General features: G+C 36.6%; 1 protein-coding gene across 7 annotated transcripts; it reads right to left on the bottom strand.

Moving 5' to 3' along the window:
• Window positions 1-464: 464 nt before the first annotated feature.
• LOC130738031 (type IV inositol polyphosphate 5-phosphatase 3-like) lies at window positions 465-19,516 on the bottom strand. 7 transcript variants are annotated; one of them, XM_057589922.1, is made up of 12 exons: window positions 19,152-19,516; window positions 16,721-16,752; window positions 16,447-16,606; window positions 16,126-16,188; window positions 15,549-15,621; window positions 15,305-15,409; window positions 14,199-15,042; window positions 13,355-13,539; window positions 10,739-10,847; window positions 9,267-9,406; window positions 6,656-6,874; window positions 465-813 (listed from the first exon to the last, which is right to left on the bottom strand). In XM_057589922.1, the coding sequence occupies exons 2-11, from the start codon at window positions 16,748-16,750 to the stop codon at window positions 6,673-6,675; spliced, it is 1,911 nt and encodes a 636-aa protein (XP_057445905.1). In that variant the 5' UTR covers window positions 16,751-16,752; window positions 19,152-19,516; the 3' UTR covers window positions 465-813; window positions 6,656-6,672. The 7 variants fall into 7 exon arrangements, with proteins under 7 accessions (XP_057445905.1, XP_057445906.1, XP_057445909.1 ...); XM_057589923.1 differs by having other exon boundaries at window positions 19,176-19,516; XM_057589926.1 differs by having other exon boundaries at window positions 16,447-16,561; window positions 19,152-19,515.
• Window positions 19,517-21,037: the final 1,521 nt, after the last annotated feature.

The following is a 21,037-nucleotide window of genomic DNA, read 5'->3' as shown; positions in this document are numbered from 1 at the left end:
GAATTATAATATCAAGTAGTAAAGCAGATAAATTTAAATTCAAGTGCCAATATAAATGTATTATGTATCAATATGAATTTAATTCTATATTTCAATTGATAACACTGGTGTAACTATTCTACATGCTTTCGGTAGCATGTTTCTATTGTATGCCTAAGCTTACCACAATAAGAACAGATTTTATTACCACCACTGCCTCCATGATTCTAAACAGACTTAACTGTAAAAGAAAGATACAGTAAAAAAAGAAAAGAAATGTAGATGGGTATTTCTCAATGTATTCAAATTTTAGCAAATCTGTATTTTATTGCTGTTGATCAAAGATCAAGGAGTAACATTAAAAGCAGGAGCAGTGTTGTTAATCGCGGAAAATAGCAAAAAGCCAAAAATCTAGCTATGTCATATCAGATAGCAGTGGCCCTCAGAGCGCTACGCCGCTATTTGACAACAATGAGCAGGAGACATTGGACAATCAAAACCATCTTAACTAAATATACCTTTAATTACATTGATTACATTACATACAATACACGCCTCAATCACAGAAACCACACATATACATGATAGAAGCAATCAAACACTAGCTCTTGATCCTATTGGTAAAGTCCCTCCAAGACAAATCATAGGTTATTTCCTCTACATATATTTACGTGAAAAATTAGAAGAGAAAAAACAAATGAAAGAATTTTAATATCTTGTAGTAGCAAATGTGAGTGTTAGAAGTTGCAGCAGCCAGCAGCTACCGCCGCTGCTACTACTTGAAACTCTGCAAATACTTGACCTCCTTTACAACTCAAAACTTGTGATGTATTCCTGCACCAGAAAATAGGACACGTATACATCAAGAGCATGATTTCCAAGATGTTTCATATATGAAGTTGATAGTCGTGTTAGAATGTGTTAAACCTAACTCTACCCAAGAAGCTAACTTAGTGGTGAGGGTTGCTCTGCCCTTTATAAACACTTATTTGGCCATATTTCTACTCAATGTGAGACTTCTCAACAAATCGTGAGTAACAAGAGTTGATTGATGCAAGTCATAGCAGTTGAAAAATATATTGACTCTTGTCTCTTGACAGTAAGAATAATCCATTCAAACATGGAAGGCAAGCTTATTATGTATGGTATATGAAGATACTCACCTGTTCTAATTAAGAAGCTAATTCCAGATACCTAAATTTGCTTCATGTTGTAAATAAATAAGGAATTAATATAAGAATTATTATTAGAAGATTATATTCAGTATTAGGAGATTTATTCTCTTATTAGGAGATTGTGTACATAATTAGTTATTTCCTTATTTAGGATTAGTCTTCTTCTATATAATGTAATTACCCTTTGTATTCTGATTAAGAAGTAATAATACAATTTCTCCTACTTTCAAGTTGGTATCAGAGCTCCCGATCTTGGGAGTTCTGCTTCTGCGGAAAAAACCCTAGGCGTCTTATTACGGCCCTTTTATCTGGTAACGTTTCCTGTTTTGCCACTGTTGGCTTATACCGTTTGGAGGCCTGTGTTCTTCATCACCGGCCTGCCATCCTCTGTTCGTTACTCCGATTGCACAGAGAGGGTTCCCCGTGCCTTTTGGTCTTGTTCTGAGGGTCGTTTCCTCACTTTGTTGGTGTTTTTTCTTGAGAAGCCTTTGGTTCTTCCATTCAAGGAGAGTGCAATCTTCTCTGTTTCTGTTATTTTTCCTCTTGTTTCCCTTCTACAGTAACATCTCTCAGTATGTCTGGAGACGAGATTCCCATACCTAAGGAGAAACTCACTTCTGGAGTGAAAGTCTCTCTTCCACCTTTGACCCACAAAGATCTCCCGGTATTACAAGGTTCCTTTCGCTTGGATGGGCGCAACTACCTCCAATGGTCTGAGCTCATCCGTCACACTCTCATAAGTCGCAAGAAAATCAGTTATATTGAAGAAAAAGCCCCTGCTGAAACTGATCCACAATATGACACATGGCGTGAAGAGAATTCTCTTATTATGACCTGGTTTTGGTACTCCATGATTCCGGAAATTAGCCGGAATTATATGTTTTTCCCTACTGCTAAGGAGATTTGGAATAATCTGGCACAGGCATATTCTAAGAAACAAGATCTCTCAGCTTGTTATGAATTGGAAAATAAAGTTTTCAATTCTAAGCAAGGAACTCTCTCCGTGACAGATTACTATGGGACCTTGAATGGTCTATGGATTGAATTAGATCAGTATCAAAATCTGAAGATGAAGTGTGATGCTGACTCCACAACATTGAATAAATTTATTGAAAAAGCGCGAATCTTTAAGTTTCTCTCTGGGCTTAACTCTGAATTTGATCCGATTCGGGTCCAAGTTTTGGGTAAAGAGCAACTCCCTTCTCTCTCAGAGGTGTTCTTTATAGTTCGTGGTGAAGAAACTAGGAGGACAGTGATGGTGGAAGACAAATCAGTTGATGGTTCAGCCTTAGCCTCTGGAAAGGGTCCCATAAAAGGATCCACCTCTTCCGGACACCCTAACCGTGATGATCGCCCCAACCGTGATGATCGCTTCAACCGTGATGATCTCTTCAACCGTGATGATCGTTGCACTTACTGTAAGAGGTCTGGTCACACCAAAGAGTACTGTTTCAAACTTTATGGAAGGGAAAACGTCCTTAGACGTATGAGGGGGTCCAAAGGTGCTCCGCAGAGGCGTGCAAATCACACAACTTCTGACATGGAAAATGATGGTGAAGTCCCACCTGTACCACCAGTAGAAGATGTCCCTAGCCTTAGCAAAGCAGAATTGGAGCGTCTGAGAGCTTTTATGGACTCATTGAGTAAGCCCTCTGGTTCTTGTTCTCTCACAATGACTGGTAAGAGTTCTACCTTCTTATCTCTTAATGCTTTGAGTACTGAAAATGACTGGATTATTGACTCTGGTGCTACAGATCATATGACACCTCACCCCTCACATTTATCTTCTTATTCCACTTACCCTGAAAAACACTATATCACTGTTGCTAATGGATCCCAAAACCAGATTACGGGATGTGGTAACATTCACCTTAGTCCATCTCTTCCCTTAAAGCATGTGCTTCATGTCCCAAAGCTTTCTAACAATCTTTTGTCCATCCATAAACTCACTCGAGACTTGAACTGTGCTGTAACCTTTTTCCACTCACATGGTGTTTTTCAGGATCTTGCCACGGGACAGATAATTGGGATTGCTAAGGAACATGACGGGTTATACTGTCTGCGGCACGAGGAAAGCAAGTGTCATCAGACGAGTTCAGAGTCCTGGAATACTTCTCAAATATGGTTGCGACACAAGCGTCTTGGGCATCCTCCTTTTAGTATTCTAAGGACCATGTTTCCCCATTTATTTTCAAAAGTGTTAGTCGAATCTTTTCATTGTGATGTTTGTCAGTTTTCTAAGCATCATCGTTCAACTTTTCTTCCTAGTAATAATAAATGTGCTCAACCTTTTGATCTTGTTCACTCTGATGTGTGGGGACCTTCGTCCATTTCTAATGTTTCTGGTGCAAAATGGTTTGTTACTTTTATTGATGATTGTACTCGGATTACATGGGTTTTTCTTATGAAAGATAAGTCTGAGGTGTTTCAATTATTTGTTAACTTTTTCCACATGATTAGAACACAGTTTGGGAAACCTATTAAGAGGTTAAGGTCAGACAATGGGAAAGAGTATGTTAACAAGAATTTTTCTGAATTTCTTACAAAAAATGGTGTGGTTCATGAGTTGACTTGTGTTGACACCCCACAACAAAATGGGGTTGCTGAAAGGAAAAATCGTCATCTTCTTGAAATCACTCGAGCTTTACTCTTTCAAATGAATGTTCCTAAGTTTTATTGGGGGGAAGCTGTCTTGACTGCTGCTTATTTAATTAATAGGTTACCTTCTAGGGTTTTATCTAATGTTAGTCCTGTGCAGGTTATGACTAGCTTCTTTCCGTCTGTGCCCATTAAGTCAGGTCTTCAAAGTCGTGTATTTGGTTGTTCCGCCTTTGTCCATGTTCACGGTCATCATCGGGGTAAGTTAGATCCTCGGGCTATTAAGTGCATCTTTATAGGATATGCCTCAGATAAAAAGGGCTACAAGTGTTATCATCCTCCTAGTCGTCGTGTCTATATATCCATGGATGTTACTTTTCAAGAATCAGAGTCTTTTTATCCCAATCCTCAGCTTCAGGGGGGGAATACTCAGGAAGTTGAGTCTCCAGAATTGTCTGTTATTCCTCTTCTACAGGATCCCTTGATGCCTTCCTCTATTCCTATCACTGAGGACAGTGATGATGATAACAATGGTCCTGAACTAGTACCAAATCAGAATGATGACAATGGTCCTGAACTAGTACCAGATGAGAATGATGACAATGGTTCTGAAGTAGTACCAGATAAGAATAATGTTGACAGGTTCAGGATAAAGTACCAGCGGACAGTAAAACCCGTCCTGATCCAACAACAAGTCCAATCGTCTGATCCTGAGGTAAGTGTTGCGAACCCTGAGCCTAGTAATTCCTATGAGCATAACCTTGATGACTTACCTATTGCCTTACGAAAAGGAAAACGTTCTTGTGCCAAGTACCCTATATCCCAGTTTGTGTCTACTCAAAATCTTTCTGTGCAGCATCAGAGTTTTATTTCAGCTATTGACTCTATTAGAGTCCCTACATCAGTACAAGAAGCATTAAAAGATAAGAACTGGATTCAAGCCATGAATGAAGAGATGCATGCACTGGACAAAAATGGAACTTGGGAGATTGTTGAGAAGCCAAATGACAAGAGGACAGTAGGTTGCAGGTGGATTTATACCGTGAAGTACCGATCTGATGGCACACTTGACAGGTATAAGGCGAGGCTAGTTGCAAAGGGATACACCCAGACCTATGGAATTGATTATGAAGAGACATTTGCTCCGGTAGCAAAAATGAACACTGTAAGGATCATTCTTTCCTTAGCAGCTCATTTTGATTGGGAGTTGCAACAGTTTGATGTTAAAAATGCTTTCTTGCATGGAGATTTGGAGGAAGAGGTGTATATGGAGATTCCACCGGGGTATGACCCTACTTCAGGAAGAAATAAGGTGTGCAAACTGAAGAAGGCCCTATATGGGCTCAAACAGTCACCTCGAGCTTGGTTTGGGAGATTCACTAATGCTATGGTGTCTCTGGGTTATAAACAAAGCCAAGGTGATCATACCCTCTTTATCAAACATACTCAAAATGGTAAACTCACTCTTCTGTTAGTCTATGTAGACGATATGATCATTGCAGGTAATGATGAACTTGAGAAGCAGAATCTGAGGAAACAGTTGGCAGCCCAATTTGAAATGAAGGATCTTGAAAAACTGAAATATTTCCTAGGTATGGAGGTGGCATACTCGAAGCAAGGGATTTTCATATCTCAAAGAAAGTATGTCCTTGATCTTCTCAAAGAGACTGGTAAATTGGGTTGTAAGCCCATTGGAGTGCCTATAGAGCAAAACCACAAGATTGGAAGTAGTGAGGAGGACCTTAGGGTTGATAAGGCTCAATATCAGAGACTTGTGGGGAAGCTCATTTATCTATCTCACACTAGGCCTGACATAGCTTATCCTGTTAGTGTTGTCAGTCAATTCATGCATGACCCACAGGAGAGACACTTACAGGCTGTGGATAGAATCTTGCAGTATCTGAAGACAAGTCCAGGGAGAGGTCTGCTGTTCAAGAAGAGTGAGCAGTTGTCTATGGAGGTTTATACTGATGCAGATTATGCAGGGTCAATTGTTGACAGGAGATCCACTACAGGATATTGTATGTTCTTGGGTGGAAATTTAGTTACATGGAGGAGCAAGAAGCAGAATGTAGTTGCCAGATCAAGCGCAGAGGCAGAGTTTAGAGCCATGGCTCAAGGAGTTTGTGAACTGTTGTGGATGAAGATCATACTGGATGATTTGAAAATAAAGTATGAAGCTCCCATGAGACTCTTCTGTGATAATAAATCTGCCATTAGTATTGCTCATAATCCAGTCCAACACGACAGAACAAAGCACATAGAGATAGACCGGCACTTCATCAAAGAGAAATTGGATAGTGGTCTAATATCTACACAGTATGTCCCCTCAGGACTTCAGTTGGCTGATGTGCTCACCAAAGGACTTCCCTTGGAGCGGTTTCGAGAGCTTACTTGCAAGCTGGGAATGATAGATATTCATTCACCAGCTTGAGGGGGGGTGTTGTAAATAAGGAATTAATATAAGAATTATTATTAGAAGATTATATTCAGTATTAGGAGATTTATTCTCTTATTAGGAGATTGTGTACATAATTAGTTATTTCCTTATTTAGGATTAGTCTTCTTCTATATAATGTAATTACCCTTTGTATTCTGATTAAGAAGTAATAATACAATTTCTCCTACTTTCAAGTTGGTTGATAGTCGTGTTAGAATGTGTTAAACCTAACTCTACCCAAGAAGCTAACTTAGTGGTGAGGGTTGCTCTGCCCTTTATAAACACTTATTTGGCCATATTTCTACTCAATGTGAGACTTCTCAACAAATCGTGAGTAACAAGAGTTGATTGATGCAAGTCATAGCAGTTGAAAAATATATTGACTCTTGTCTCTTGACAGTAAGAATAATCCATTCAAACATGGAAGGCAAGCTTATTATGTATGGTATATGAAGATACTCACCTGTTCTAATTAAGAAGCTAATTCCAGATACCTAAATTTGCTTCATTTTCGATCTCCGCATCAGTAAAAGTCAGGGCTCGCTGTAGCTTCCTCGGAGAGAACGTCTCAACCTCGACCACATATGTGGCGCTCACGGGTCTGTGATCAGACAGTTTGAGCTCAGACCTTCTGTAACTCAGTAACCTCATCCCCTTGCCATATGAAAGAATACGATCACACCTGAAAAGTGAATATAAAGTTGAGAAAATTTATAATAAAAAACATTTAACAGACAACAGTAGTTTTAACTTCTAAGTTCTAATGCCATGAAGTCAAGTTTAAGAACATAAATAATTCAACACGCCAATTAACCCAATTTGGTAACTAAGATATTAAGAGCGCATATGGCATTAAACACTTCACACATAAGCGATTATTCATCGCTTATTATAGAAATGTATTGAAATAAGCTCAAAATAACTTACAAGTAGGTATGAGTGTTTATTATTAAGCTAATCTAAACCACTTATGAAAAAAAGCTCAAAAGATCTTATATGTAGGTTATAAAGTTTAAATAAACTCTTCCGAAGAAAGCCAAAACTTGACAACATTCAAAATTTTCCAAGAGTATCAAGCAAGACCCTTTGCATAAGCCTCCCTAGTATCTTATTAAACCTATGCTTGGCACAATTTCATCATAGAGTAATTTGCACCATCCTACTTTCTAACTAGAAATCCAAGTCCCAAATGCCATCAAATGAAACACTTCATTGTATCTAGAATGTTGACTTCTTAGCCATGATCAAATGACAAATTTCGGGAAGATCTTATACTGGAGTAAGAGCTCACTTGTTGAAGATCTCCGGAAAGGATCAACACGTTGGGCATTTGATTGTTCTTCCAACAGTGACTTCTCTAAAAGTGTGTGGCTTCTAAACCTGCTGCCTATCATACGAGTACTTTCCTACTAATTGATGACTTCCCTTTCTGTCCTGGACTTTGACTGGCACAAGTTCTATATGCAATTCCAAAAGATTTTATTTCCACGTTTGTTGGGACTCCTAAGATTCTAATTTCTATCTGTCTGAAGCTTACAAATGTCGTATCTTGGATAAGTTTTAGTTCTTGCTATGTATAATTGTCAAATTTCCACTAACTATCATTACAGCACAAAGTATAAGGACTCAATTACAATTTTTTTGGGCTACATAAAGTTTTAAAATTTTCTTCTTTCGCCCCTATAAAGGCCGGAATCCGGTCATTTATAAAAAACTTAAAACAGTACTTTTCACGGTGACCTGATTAATAGTTTTGAAATTACAGACCTATTATAAACTTTAAAAATATAGGGATCAAATCTGCTCTATGCCTAGTTTCAACTTTCAAGTAAAATATTAGGGGAAAAAGTTATGGAATTTGGGCAAAAATAGTTAATATGTATAAGATCTTATCTCATACCAAGAAAGCTTGAGTCATTTGAATCGTTTCCTACAATAGATATATGATCTATAACATCCTATTTTTACTATTATAATTTATGTGAATTCAACACACAAAAAGTATTAGAACTCATGCTAGGTCCAATTTTACCCCAAAAGATAGCTCAGGTAGTCAGGTGTGAGCATTACCATAACATATACAAGGACATTTTTTGCCATATCTCTAGTAAATGTACAACCTTAACACCCCTTCACTCCCAGGCTGGACATAGGGAGCATGAAGTATACACGACTGGACATCTACACATGACTCATGTATGGTTTGCCCAATAACAGATTTAGGATTGGCTCTAATACCATATTAGAATTCAAGTTAGGCATAACTCTACCTCCAAAGCTATTTGTTCCAGCCAAGAACATAGAAAGAAGGTATAGTACCTAGAGTGAAAGGATTGCAATGAGAGAATCTAGAGAGAGAGCGTATAACCACTTAGAGAGAGTGTAACAGAATTTCAAGTTTGTTATTTAGTAAATGAGCTAAGAGTCCCTTACAATTGGTAACCGCCCCCTATTTATAGGCTAGGGGTTGGGCCTGGCGCCCCTTACCGCCTTCAGTGGGCCGGTTGGGCCTCTCGAGGGAGGCCCAATTCCCTGGCTCTCATGTCGCCCTGAGGCAAGCATCCCTGGGCGAGGGCCCCAGGGGTCTCGCCCAATCCACTATTTCCTACCATATATAAAGAACAAAAAAGAATGTACATGGCTACACAAAATAATTAAATCAGATATTCATGACAAATTAAAGAACATGAGAAAAAATAGTTTTTTACTCCTTCTGTTCGTTATTATAAGTCACTTTTTGTGAAAAAAAATTGTTCCTAAATATAAGTCACTTTCTAATATCTAGGAAGCATTAAATATTTTTTTCCAAACTTATCCTCATAATTATTATGAAAGAGATGATGAGGTTTTAGACAATTAACCTAGTGAGAGAAATTCATAGAAAATTAAATAAGAGTAATCTAGGAAAGTTAATAAATTGTTTTACAAATTTAATGCGAGTAACTAATTTTCTTAATCTAAGAGAATCAGGTATTTGTGACTTATATATAGGAACAGAGGGAGTAGAAAATAGACAAATCAAAATCAGGATTTGCAAACACCAAAGCATAATCCCAGGTTAAATAAAAGCCTACCATGCTGGTGCACGCTTCCCAACCTTGGGATCATCTCCATAGTACTTATCGGAATTAACCTCATATTTATAAGTTGGTGGGAAGTTTAATATGCCTTCTGACCATCCTCCAAATACACCACTTCTGAGTTCTCGTATAAGCTGTCACAATACAAAATCAATTTTGACTTTTAAACTTGAGTTCACTTTTTGAAGCAGGGTTTTTTCACATTTCATCAAGTGTGGAACTAAAATGAATAGTTACATAATCCAACTTGGTCCAGTTAGAAAGAATTTGATTAACAAATCATATACGACATGAATAAAGAGATACCATAGTGTTTCTAGAGATTATATACATGTACAGAAAGGATTCTAAACCTACAAAAATTATGAAGGATATTACTGGTTGAAGGTAATGAAAAATACGTATAACATACAAAAGTTCTTTTGGATAGAATATTACTGGTCGAAGATATGTGTCTACACTAAGGTATGAAGAATTCTTAACCAAAAAATTAAAGTCAAACATTACCATCCTCAAAATTGTATAAAAAAGCGATCAAATTGCAGTACCATTTGTTTCATAAAAAATTTCTCAAACAAAAACAACAGTAAGATAGGAAATATAAAATGCCAATAATTTTTTTAGCATAAAACTAAACCTGACTCCAAGGGCAATAAACAAAAGTCATGAAATAGATATTTTCTGAAAGAAAATTTGAGACTTCCAATTAGCAGGGACATTGATTTGGACAAAATACTAATTAACATGATTTGTATCAGTTTTTTGTAGTTTACATAGCATTACATAATATACACCGTTTAATTCATTTGTCAAGATAAATATAAAAGGGTGAAAGTGTAACAGTATTTTGAAAATTTTCATTTGAATATATATAGACAAGTTGTCATTCATATTCTATTATTGATTTAATCACTTTCTCGTTTCTATAGATAAAATTTCCTGATTTAGAAAGAAACAAAAAGATTCACCAACTAGAATAAACTGAAATGAACTTCTATACTGAAGCTTTGAAATTTATTACTAGGTGAGTAGTGAAACTAACAACTTATTGCCACAAATAAATTGTGCAACCAGGTGCATATTTATGTTCACTACTACATTTTGTATCTAGCAAGTTCATATTAACATTCCTAACAAATCTCTTCTATTAAAAATTTACAATTACTACATAACTACAATTATAATTCAACTAATGCACTTAAATAATAGTATTAATGACTCATTAATTTAGTATGAAATTAAAAGACAAAAACATTTGAATGGAGACACAGGTTTGCAAAAATTTTACTTATTGCTCCTCACAAGCAAGAGATAAAGGGGTCTAAAAGTGTTCCCGGAACTTTTTTTAACAAAAATAAACGACTCTAAGTTGGCTTGAACCCAACCAGGTTAGAAAACACCATAGACTCCCAATGAATGTTCTTGTACAGTACATACTAAATGTTATGCAAGAGTTTTTGTAGTACCTGGTCTTTCTCAATCAATTTTGACCACTGTTTTTTTGAGACGAGAGCTCTTGTTTCCACATTTGATAAGTTGATTCGGTAATTCAGATCACCCAACCAAATTATCCTTCTGCAGAAAAATGAAAATTGATTAAGTGATTGTAAAACACTGAACATTAATACATAGAGTTGCAGGAAAATAGAAGGAAGCTAAAAGTCCTCCAACCAAGCAAATGAAACATGAGTGACTGAATTACAAACTCACCAACCTGTGGCTTGCAATTCTTTCCAATCATTTTAAACATACAAAATGCATTAGGAGTATTGAATTATTTGGTCATATCAGATACTCTTCTCATTTAGTTAGATTAAATTATTGACACCTAAATCAAACAATAATCAATAATAGGTACATATAGGAGTGGAAATTAACTTTATAAGGATTTAGACATTAGGAATTATAAATCTTCATTAAACGTGAGAAAACACATTGTTTAAGACAAGAAAAATTGGTTATGAAATCTCTATTGTTTTCTGGTGTTCGAGAGCCAGTGTTTCCCTAATGCCCAAATACATAATTCTCTAACTTCTCTACCATGTCTAACACTTCTTATATAACTGCCCAACATTCAGTTTCTAGTAAGTAACTTAACATAACTGCTAACTCTACCAGAAATAACCGACATAACATAACTAACTCAACCATTAAAATAACTGACAAGTGACAACTAACCCAAACAAGAAACTGTCCTATGGGGTTCACTGTTCATGCGCACTGTTCCTATCAGAAGGTTAGAGCAATAGATAAGTAAATAACTAGACGAGAATGTTGAGAGAACAAAAACCAAACAGAAAAAGAAATACACATAAAAAAAAGCAGCAATAAATCTTATGGGACCTGTGGGTAGGTTGTCATCTTAGACAACCAAACCATTCAGAATAGTTTTCCATCACAATCTCCTCTATAGAAGCCAAGGAGCCAACCAAACCTTTCTAATTCACTCATTCATAACATTATTCATCCTGATGATATCAACACTTATCCATTACAACATCCTCATTTCTATGATCCTCATCAGATAACACAAGAAACCCACAAAATCAACGTACACGGTAAGAATGACAGAATAAAGATTCGCGTCTCTCTGCCTGACCAGAAAGGCCGAATTACCAGCAACTACGAATGCTGCAGATTGCTAGAATGACGCCTTATGTTCATGAAAGTCATACTATATTAATGTGTGTTATGTTTTGCATATGGAAAGTGGAAAGCCCAAATTGTGGTCTAGACAAAAGCTTCTCTCTTGTAGCTTTTGCCTCAATATGGTTTTGATTTTGGGGCTCCAAACAGAAAACCAACTCAGTTATATCAATGTGATCTATGAAGAAGACAATAATAATTATGACCACATATTTATTTATAACTATACAGCAAAAGCAAATAATCTCTAAACATAGGACTTGTTGGATTTATTTTCCTTTTCACTTCTTTGTGCACATATTTCTTTACTATTATTTAAATCGAGTAGTAGTTCGAAATCCATACTGAGAGTCTGAGATATTAATAGTATGAAATAATAGGGTGATGAAATTATGAGATATCTGAAAGGTGAGGGTGTCAAAGTTTGCATGAGCATACCAGAGATAAAGAATTGACTCCAAAATAACACAAAAATGTAATTTCTGAAACACTAGTGAAAAAAATACAAACAGTTGCTCTTAAATAATATATAAGCATGCCACAGTACTTGCCACTTGGGGCTAGACAAGTGCCTTGTAGGAATATTGGCCTTCTTTGAAAATTCAAATAGCCCTTTGTAACATTTTACCCAGCCTTGTCCATGCCTCTATACCATGAGAGTACATTTATATTACAAATTGTAAGGTTCAAGAAACCTCCACCATCAAGGGTTTATATGAGTTCCTCAGTGGCTCTCATGTAAGTATTAATACTAGTGTAAGGCTTATTTGAATACAACCTACTAGCCAACAAGCTAGTCACCCGTGTAGAAAACCATTGACACACCATTATGGAGTCATAGATAATAAAATCCATTATCTAGATTATCTTTCCCAAAAGCTAAATACAACTTAAGGCTACTAAATTGCAGTAAAGAGAGCATGTTATGGAAAAACCAAACTAATTGATAAAGAACAGTAGTTTGTTAGTGAGTAGCAAATAATGGCAGTTTGCTCTTGTTACAGTTCTTATGAATATAGGTTACAAATTACACACACTGGGAGCCCAGCTGAAGTCAATTTAGCACATCTCATATCTTCCTACTATCATCAGAGTAAACGTGCTTCATTTTAGTCTGACAAGACCTAACCAGATCCAGATAATTCATCAATAGTATCCTTGTGTTCTAATTTTCAAAATATCAGCAACCATCTCATTCCATGTCATCCCCCTATTTCTCACCATAAACAGTTTTCAGGCACAATATAACTCAAAGACAGAAAAATTTAAAAAACCTATAAAAATATCATAACTAATAATTAAGCTAAAAGATGAATAAACCAATGACCAGGAACGTCAGTGCATCAGGTAAATATAGTGTTAAAAATGTCTAGCAGTTTTAACAAGGGTGTAAAGTAACATGTCAGTTTGTCAGGGTTGTTAAAGCTTGCACTCACTCATGATCCAGGATTGTTTTGGGAAGTCCAATATAAGAGAGTGATTGAAAATGTGTTCTACGATGAATTTCATGAACATCAGCATTTCTTTTAAGATCATCTCCTTCTTTTTCACCAGATGTAAGGTGACTGCATACAAAACAAAAAAGCGTCTGATATATGGACATGCTGACAGATACTGATCCCTGGAAAATGGAAAAGAGATTGTTTTAAGCTGATGCAAAAATAATATTCATCAGATGGTCACTCTACTCAATATTAATATCAAAAGTAGTAAAATCAATCACGTTCAAAATGTCACGGTGAACTAAACAGAATCAATACCATCATGACAAGAAATTATGTTAAAAGTTAAAGCTAACTGGCGGGTTAACTGGTAGGCAATGTATACCAATTTAGATAAATCAAAATAAATACTTCTTTTTATGGGGCTATCTAGGTTTGAAGAGGGGTATTAACCCCTTTCAAGAGTTTTGAATAGGTGAAGGTAGAAAGATAAAGAGGAAACCAACTTAATGTATGATGCAGGGACAATATTTTCATCATGAAAGCACCAGAATGGGCCATCGATTTGTTACAAGTTAAGAGATGATAATCATGCCGTTCAAGAAAACAGAAAATGATATCAAGATCAGTAATTAAAGATCAAACCAAATATCAGCCAACCAAAGATGGGCTAGAGGAGGAGCAAAAAGGAAAAATAATCTGCACACCGAGCTTTTGTGGAACTAAGATAAAGAATTAGAGTATTTCAGTTCTTGAAAGATAGAGGGAACATGTAAGAGAACACCAAAGGCTTAAGAACTGAGGGAGAAAAAGAATACTCTGGAAAAAGGGAAAATACCTTGTTACCAATATAGCCCATAAGACCGACACCAACAGTTGAAACCTTTAAATTCTGAATATGTTTGCGCAAGCTCCGACGAACCCATACGGTGATGAAAATTCCAACCATCTGCTTGCTCACAATCCTTACATATGATGATCTTCTTTTCCGCTTCATTAAAGCTTCAAGATCAACTTCAGGAAGAAAACCTATTACTGGTATTTCATCCATAATTGACTTGAAAGAACTATATGTTTTAAATGACTTCGATGATTTAAAGGATTTGACTGATTTAAAAGAAGTTGGTCTCTCCAAAACACGCTGGGATAGAAGATGTAGCGGAGGCTCTGGCCAGCTCAAACCAATTCTTTCAGACCCACTTAGCATTCTGGTTAATTTAGTGGTCTGTTGGGAAAATGATGTATCCATATTTTCTGATGAAACTTGTAGCCTATCAAACCTCTTTGGAAAAGAAAACTGTCTCCGTAAATCAATGTTAACCGGAATACGAGAGTTGGCAGTATCAGTGGCATTGGAAGCCAATAAATTGGCTTTCACGATTTTACCTGTGGTTAATCCATTTGTACCTCCATCACAAATAGTCTGTTCTTCAACCAAAGGATGGATTTCCTCGCCAACATCACTATCACTTTCAAATAATAATTCATCTTCTATATCTGGGATATCATCTGATGGCTTAAATTTTGATGGAGATGGAGGGTCACTGAAGCATTTTATCCTTGATGCTGTAGGTCGAACTCTATCAAGTGCTTCCCGAATAATATTCTCCCATTTTTGAACAGGACCAGTATCTTCTGCACCAAATATGTTACCAGGATTCAAGGGTACAATCTCTTGAAGACTGCAAGGGTAAAACATTCTTTTAGTCAAACCTATCAGATGAATCTAGATGTACATGAAATAGAATTATAGTAAAACATTTTCTAAAAGTGATAACAGCATGGCATCAGATTTATGACTTGGCCCGAGAATTCATCAACAAATATACCAAGACCAGCTTAACATAATGAATAAGTAACACTGTTCATATGACAATTATCATCTCATCATTATGTACTATGAGAAGTATGATCAAGTAAAAATCAAATCAATCAAGAACTTACCCGAGGACATAGATGTCAGCTGGTTCACTGACACCAAGCCATTCATCAATATCTAGGTCATCAGGTGGAAGTTCACCTCCAACATTCCATGTTCCAGCACATACCCTACGAAGCTTATATACATCAGAATCCAGATATGAGAGGCTTGAGCAATACTCCCAATAAATTGTTCTTTTCAAACTTTCAAATCATTGCAATGTTGTCTGCTCTTGCCTACTAAAGAAACATGAAAGTAGTGCCTCACCTCAAATCCTTCGTGTTTATATACTGAGATCTATAAGTTGATGACTTTTGTCTCCTTAACCTTGGAACAAAATCTGTAATTCAATAAAAGTTCAGACTAATGTACAGAGCCAATAAAGAAAAGCAATATACTAAACCTTCACCATTTACATCATAGATGAAAAATGAGAAACTGCTAATAATAAGAGTTAGAACTGGATACTCATGGAGCTGTTAATTTCTGCAGGAAGCTATATGATTTTTTGTTATGGGCTATTTTCAACGAAGGCGGGAGATAGTCTCATGACATGAATAATGTTAAACAATAACAGCATCTAAAGCATTTAAGTATTTTCCCAGTGTGGGATCGGTTAGTGGGAAAATCATGTAATTATTATTTCTGACAGCTTGCTACTGGAGGAATTGTCCAAACTGACAAGTAAGCAACAACAAATCCTAGTATCAGAACTAAATAGATCTAACATTCTGGCATCCACTGAAAAGCCTTATGCAATCTTTGAAGATATGTAAGAGAAAATGAATAAAACTTTGCAGTTCATAGTAAAACAGTTTAGAGCTTCATGTCTGGAAAAAGTCACCATTTGATTCAAGTGGAGCTTCACCACCTCTGTTGACCATAAACCGCGACTGTCTTCCCCACTCTGCATAACACACCAAGCTTACAGTGAGACTTCAACAGCCAAAACACAAAAAGAGAAAATCAAACACAGCCTGTAATACCCAGAAAAATCTCAATTTTGGCTTATCAAACCAGTTTACAATTGACATTCACCTAAATTCTCAAATTTCTCAATTCTAATGAAATTAACAAAATCCACAGAATCCCACTTCCCCAATCTTCCAAAATGAAAAACACACACACTAGAATGAACAAACACAACCAATCACCCATGACTCACCTTCATTGTCTGAATCACTTTCATCATCATCATCATCCTCAGGATCAGCACTGTAATCAGACTCGTTGGTCCGCATGTTGAGCCATTTGCGCATGACCACTCTCGCCCAGAAGAGCTGTATGCATGACCAACCGAAACAACAGATTTCAGCCCATGTTCTCTGCAATTTTCCTCATTTCCCCCAAAATCAACAAATCCCAATAACACCACTAAACATAGCAACAACAACAAGCCATCAGAGAGAGAGAGAGAGAGAGAAAGAGAAAAACAGCACCTGTTGATCGTGTGGTGGCTTTTGCTTCATCTCTGTTAAGAATGGATGAGACAATTAAGATGAATATAGAAGCAATACTTGAAGAAGAAGAAATATAGAGAGATGAGAAAATACAAGTTGGAGCTGAAAGAATGTGCTACTTTTTGTTCTCAAGATTTGGAAGCTGTGATCGTGGAATTTAATTGGGTTTGGGTGTGTAAGTGTTAATAAATTTGATAAAGTCTAGAACTTCATAATGATATGGTATATACTATAAAGCTGACAACTTTATAGTATAAATTTAAGAGTTTAATTTATATGATTTTTTTACACTATCAACCAATCAGATTAACGTGGCATATTCTTGAAATATTAATTTAATTTAATTTCATTAATTAACGTGACACATTCTTGAAATATTATTGGTTTACGGTGTAAAAAAACTTTACATTATTAATATATCATCTTTTTCTTTTTTCTGTAAATGAGTTTTTTAAATAATGGAAAAATGGGTTTGACATGGAATTTAGTGCTGTTTCACTTTCATGGTTTTCAAAAACATTTGGCAAGTTCATAAGAAGACGGCAAACAACTAGTTCAGGTCAAGGTGGAGGAGTGTAGGCCGTAGGGTATGCAACTACTACTTTTAGGATTTCTCATGTCGACCAAAATAAGAGTTTTGTTTTTCCTTGTAAATTGGAACATTCTTTTGTCAATACTTTCCGACTCTAATGCTGTAATGCAAATGACTGAACCTTTAAAAAAAAATTAAGACAATAGCCATCTATTTCATACTCCCTTCGTGCCTAATTATATGAGGGTAAAGGAACGGTCGATTGTAAAGATATTTTGGAAATAAAAAGAAAATCTCACAAAACTATTAAATTGTAGGTTTAATTGCATTTTGAGTACCCTTAATTAAAAACTGAGATTGTAGAAATTAAGTCATGTGTTTTAAAATAAGTGATTGTAGTCTTTCATATTTATTTGACGTTGCATTTCTTATGATTCCGCCAAAAAATGTTTGCGTCACCAAGTCACATTGCTCATGAGGACTAAGATAAATCATATTCACATGCCCAAATAGCTTTAATTTGTTGAGATAATTGAATTATGGGACCAATCTTATCCCATTGTAAATTAAAACTAAAATAATTGTGACTAGCTATGAGTCTCAGAAACCCAGATCCAAACACATCCTTTATGACTTGTTTTAATCATGTTGTCTTTAATATCTAGATGTCTACACGCAACATTCCTAGTACTCTATGATTCTATGATTTAAGACTATGAGTACGTATAACCATTAGAGTAGAGATGTTGTATGTTAGTGAAGATGAAAAGTGATGCGTGGGGTTTCTGTTTTAGTTGACATCCCTTCTGGCACTTCAAATTAATTACTTCACTACATATAAATTAACGCTGTCTAACATTGACATCAAAGAAGGGATAATGACAACATGTTATCAGTAATTATCACATGTTAAATAAACAAATAGTGGCCTGGGGATTTCGATAAAGTTGAGCCCAACATCTCAGAGGATAACTGTAATTTAAAAAGACAGAGCACGATCACATTTCCCACATTACCATATTATTAGATTAACAAGAATAGAAAACTAATCCTGACAATGTAGAAAGCATGCACCTAAACCCACTAGTATTGCTTCCCACTTTATGGGATACTGTTGTCCTCTGAGATGTTGGGCTCAACTTTATCCCTAAACACCATATAAGCACGGGTAAATAGCCAACTTGGTCCCTGAATGTGTTCACCGACTTCAACTTCGTCCCTAAACTTTTAAAATGACGCCCGTGGTCCTTGGATGTGTCAAATCTCCTTCATCAGGGGTCCCTGAGTTAAAAAAAAGCTGACGCCGTTAACAGAAGTGTGACTTGAAATTTTTTTTTTATCAAAGTTGAAGCTTGTGTGACATTTGACTGTTGGGAAAGTTTTAAGAACTTCAATTTAGTCCCTAGATCTGAAAAAAATTCTTTCTCTCACCCATCTTCCTCTACCTCTCCCCACCACCATCACCCTGTCTCCATCTCCATCTTCTTCTTCCCACCCTCATCCCCCTCCCTCTCTCTTGCAAAGAAGAATTTGATTCCTATAACATGCCCATCTCTTGCATATTACAAATTCAAAAGAACTAAACACGGAAAATATTCCAATCTGCCTCATTTTCCTGGATAATCCTAACATATGTAACCAATCGCCATAATCCAATGAATAACCCTCCTCAATCACTCAAAATTCATGCTCCACCAATTACGAGACTCTAGATCACAAAATAATGATGTTTCATTCATGCTCACATAATACACAAGAATAATTACCAGGAAATCAAAGCATCAAGTATGAACATCAATCACTCAACATCATATGCACATAGTTGTCAGTTTTCCAATTTACTTTGCTCAGATAATGAAACAAAATTCATTCAGTTACCATGCAAAGTTGCAGACAAATCACCTCAACAAGTTTTCACCAGCACAAGTCAATCCTCCTTATTATTCAGAAACCAAAAGTGAAAAAACACAATCCTAAGTTTGTGGGTTGCGATGGATTTTCAATAGGTGAGGGTGGGTTTGTGGGTTTTTTGGTTTTGTGATTTTGAGTTGAAGGATTTTGGTTTTTGGAAGGGAGAAAGGGTTGGGGTGAGGGAGAGCGTCAGAGCATGAGAGGGAGGAGATGAGGGTGGGAAGAAGAAGAAGGATGAAGAAGATGGAGATGGAGAGAGAGTGATGGTGGTGGGGAGAGGTAGAGGAAGATGGTGGAGAGAAAGAATTTTTTCAGATCCAGGACTAAATTGAAACTTTTAAAATTTCCTCAAGAGTCAAATGCCACATAAGCTTCAACTTTGACAAAAAAAAAAAAAAATCGAAGTCACACATCCGTTAACGCCGTCAGCTGTTTTTAACCCAGGGATTGCTGATGAAGGAGATTTTGCACATTCAGGGACCACGGGCGTCATTTTGAAAGTTTAGGGATGAAGTTGAAGGCGGCGTACACTTTCAGGGACCAAGTTAGCTATTTACCCCATAAGCACCGTCCAAATTCTTCAATTCCTTTTTATTTTTTCTTTTAAATGTATCCAAGTGGGCTCACTCATTGGTGACCCACACAACAGATACATGTAACTATTAACTACCAAAACAAGTGCATATATAAAATGGATTGTCAAATTAATTAACCAGCCTATTGGGTGAGCTAAATCATAATGCATAATTAGTAATATAATTAACTCTACTTGGTGCAAAGGACAAGAAGAAAATAACACAAAGTTGAATCCTTTTAGAATCAGATTTGGTTGGACAAATCAATGCGAAGTTCATCTGACAAAATTAAGAAAGCACTTAGGGATAAAAGAATTCCACAACTTTAAGAACGAAATAAACAATGTTGGAAATGGCACGGCGCGGAATTGAAAATAGCATGGCAGAGAAGTTGCGTGGGTAATTGAGTCACTGTTGACGGGGATCGTTTAAAATTATCAAAAATCAAAAGACTTGTGTGGTGTGTATTGAAAGAATTTGAGAAGTGTCAATTTTTTTAATTAAGGGGCATAAACTTGTGGAGTAGTGGTGTGTATTGAAGAATACAATCAAGCATGCAAGTCATTACTTCTGTTTTCTCTTGTATCCATTTCCCTTTTGTTATGAAAAGTTTGGATAAGTTTGACTTTGGTCACCATCACATATATAGTTAGGGAATTGTTATTCAGACCCCCCGACTTCTATTCAGACCCCTCAAAATTGGTAAATTGTCCAAAATGCCCCTGTTAAAAAAAACTTCTCATTTTTCCCACTAACTCCCCCTCTCCCACTTCTCCCACTTTTTCAAACTTCTGAAACCCCCCCCCCCCAACCCCTCCCCCAAACACATTTCTCTCTTTCAAAATCTCCCTCCCTCTCTCACGCATATCCTCTGCTGCCTCCGCCGGCCGCCGCCATCGCCAGCTACACCGCAACTGTGTGGAGTCGCCGCCACCCCCATCGCCACCTTCTGCTGCCAACAGCCCAAACATTCTTCCTGGAACCCAGGTTCGTTACGCGACCCGACCCATTCTATTATGGTTTTGATCGCACCTTGTAGACGCGTCTGTGTCGCATCTTGAAGGTGCGTGTTCAGAATGCATGCACCTTAAGGGTGCGCTTGATACACACCCTTAAGGACACAGACACACCCTGAGAGAAAGAAGAAAGGAAAAGCAAAAGCATCTACCTCGAAGACTAGTTAGGTCTAGTGTTTTAGGATTAATTAAAGGATGACTATATTGAAGACAAATTACTTTTCACGTAAGTTGTGTTTAAAAGACCAGTTATGTTGTGATG

Source organism: Lotus japonicus, chromosome 2 (assembly GCF_012489685.1).
Source record: "Lotus japonicus ecotype B-129 chromosome 2, LjGifu_v1.2".
Taxonomy (NCBI): domain Eukaryota; kingdom Viridiplantae; phylum Streptophyta; class Magnoliopsida; order Fabales; family Fabaceae; genus Lotus; species Lotus japonicus.
Note: the sequence above shows the minus strand (reverse complement) of the source record. Positions and strands in the feature narration are given on the sequence as shown.

What these genes read in the sequence shown, in the direction of transcription:
- LOC130738031 (XM_057589922.1), bottom strand. Translation starts at nt 16,750, where the DNA reads ATGAAGCAAAAGCCACCACACGATCAACAG. An exon ending in AAAACAATCCTGGATCATGA is followed by an intron (nt 10,848 to 13,354) that starts GTGAGTGCAAGC and finishes ATTTTTCTGCAG; the next exon opens with AAGGATAATTTGGTTGGGTG. An exon ending in AATTGATTGAGAAAGACCAG is followed by an intron (nt 9,407 to 10,738) that starts GTACTACAAAAA and finishes GTATTGTGACAG; the next exon opens with CTTATACGAGAACTCAGAAG.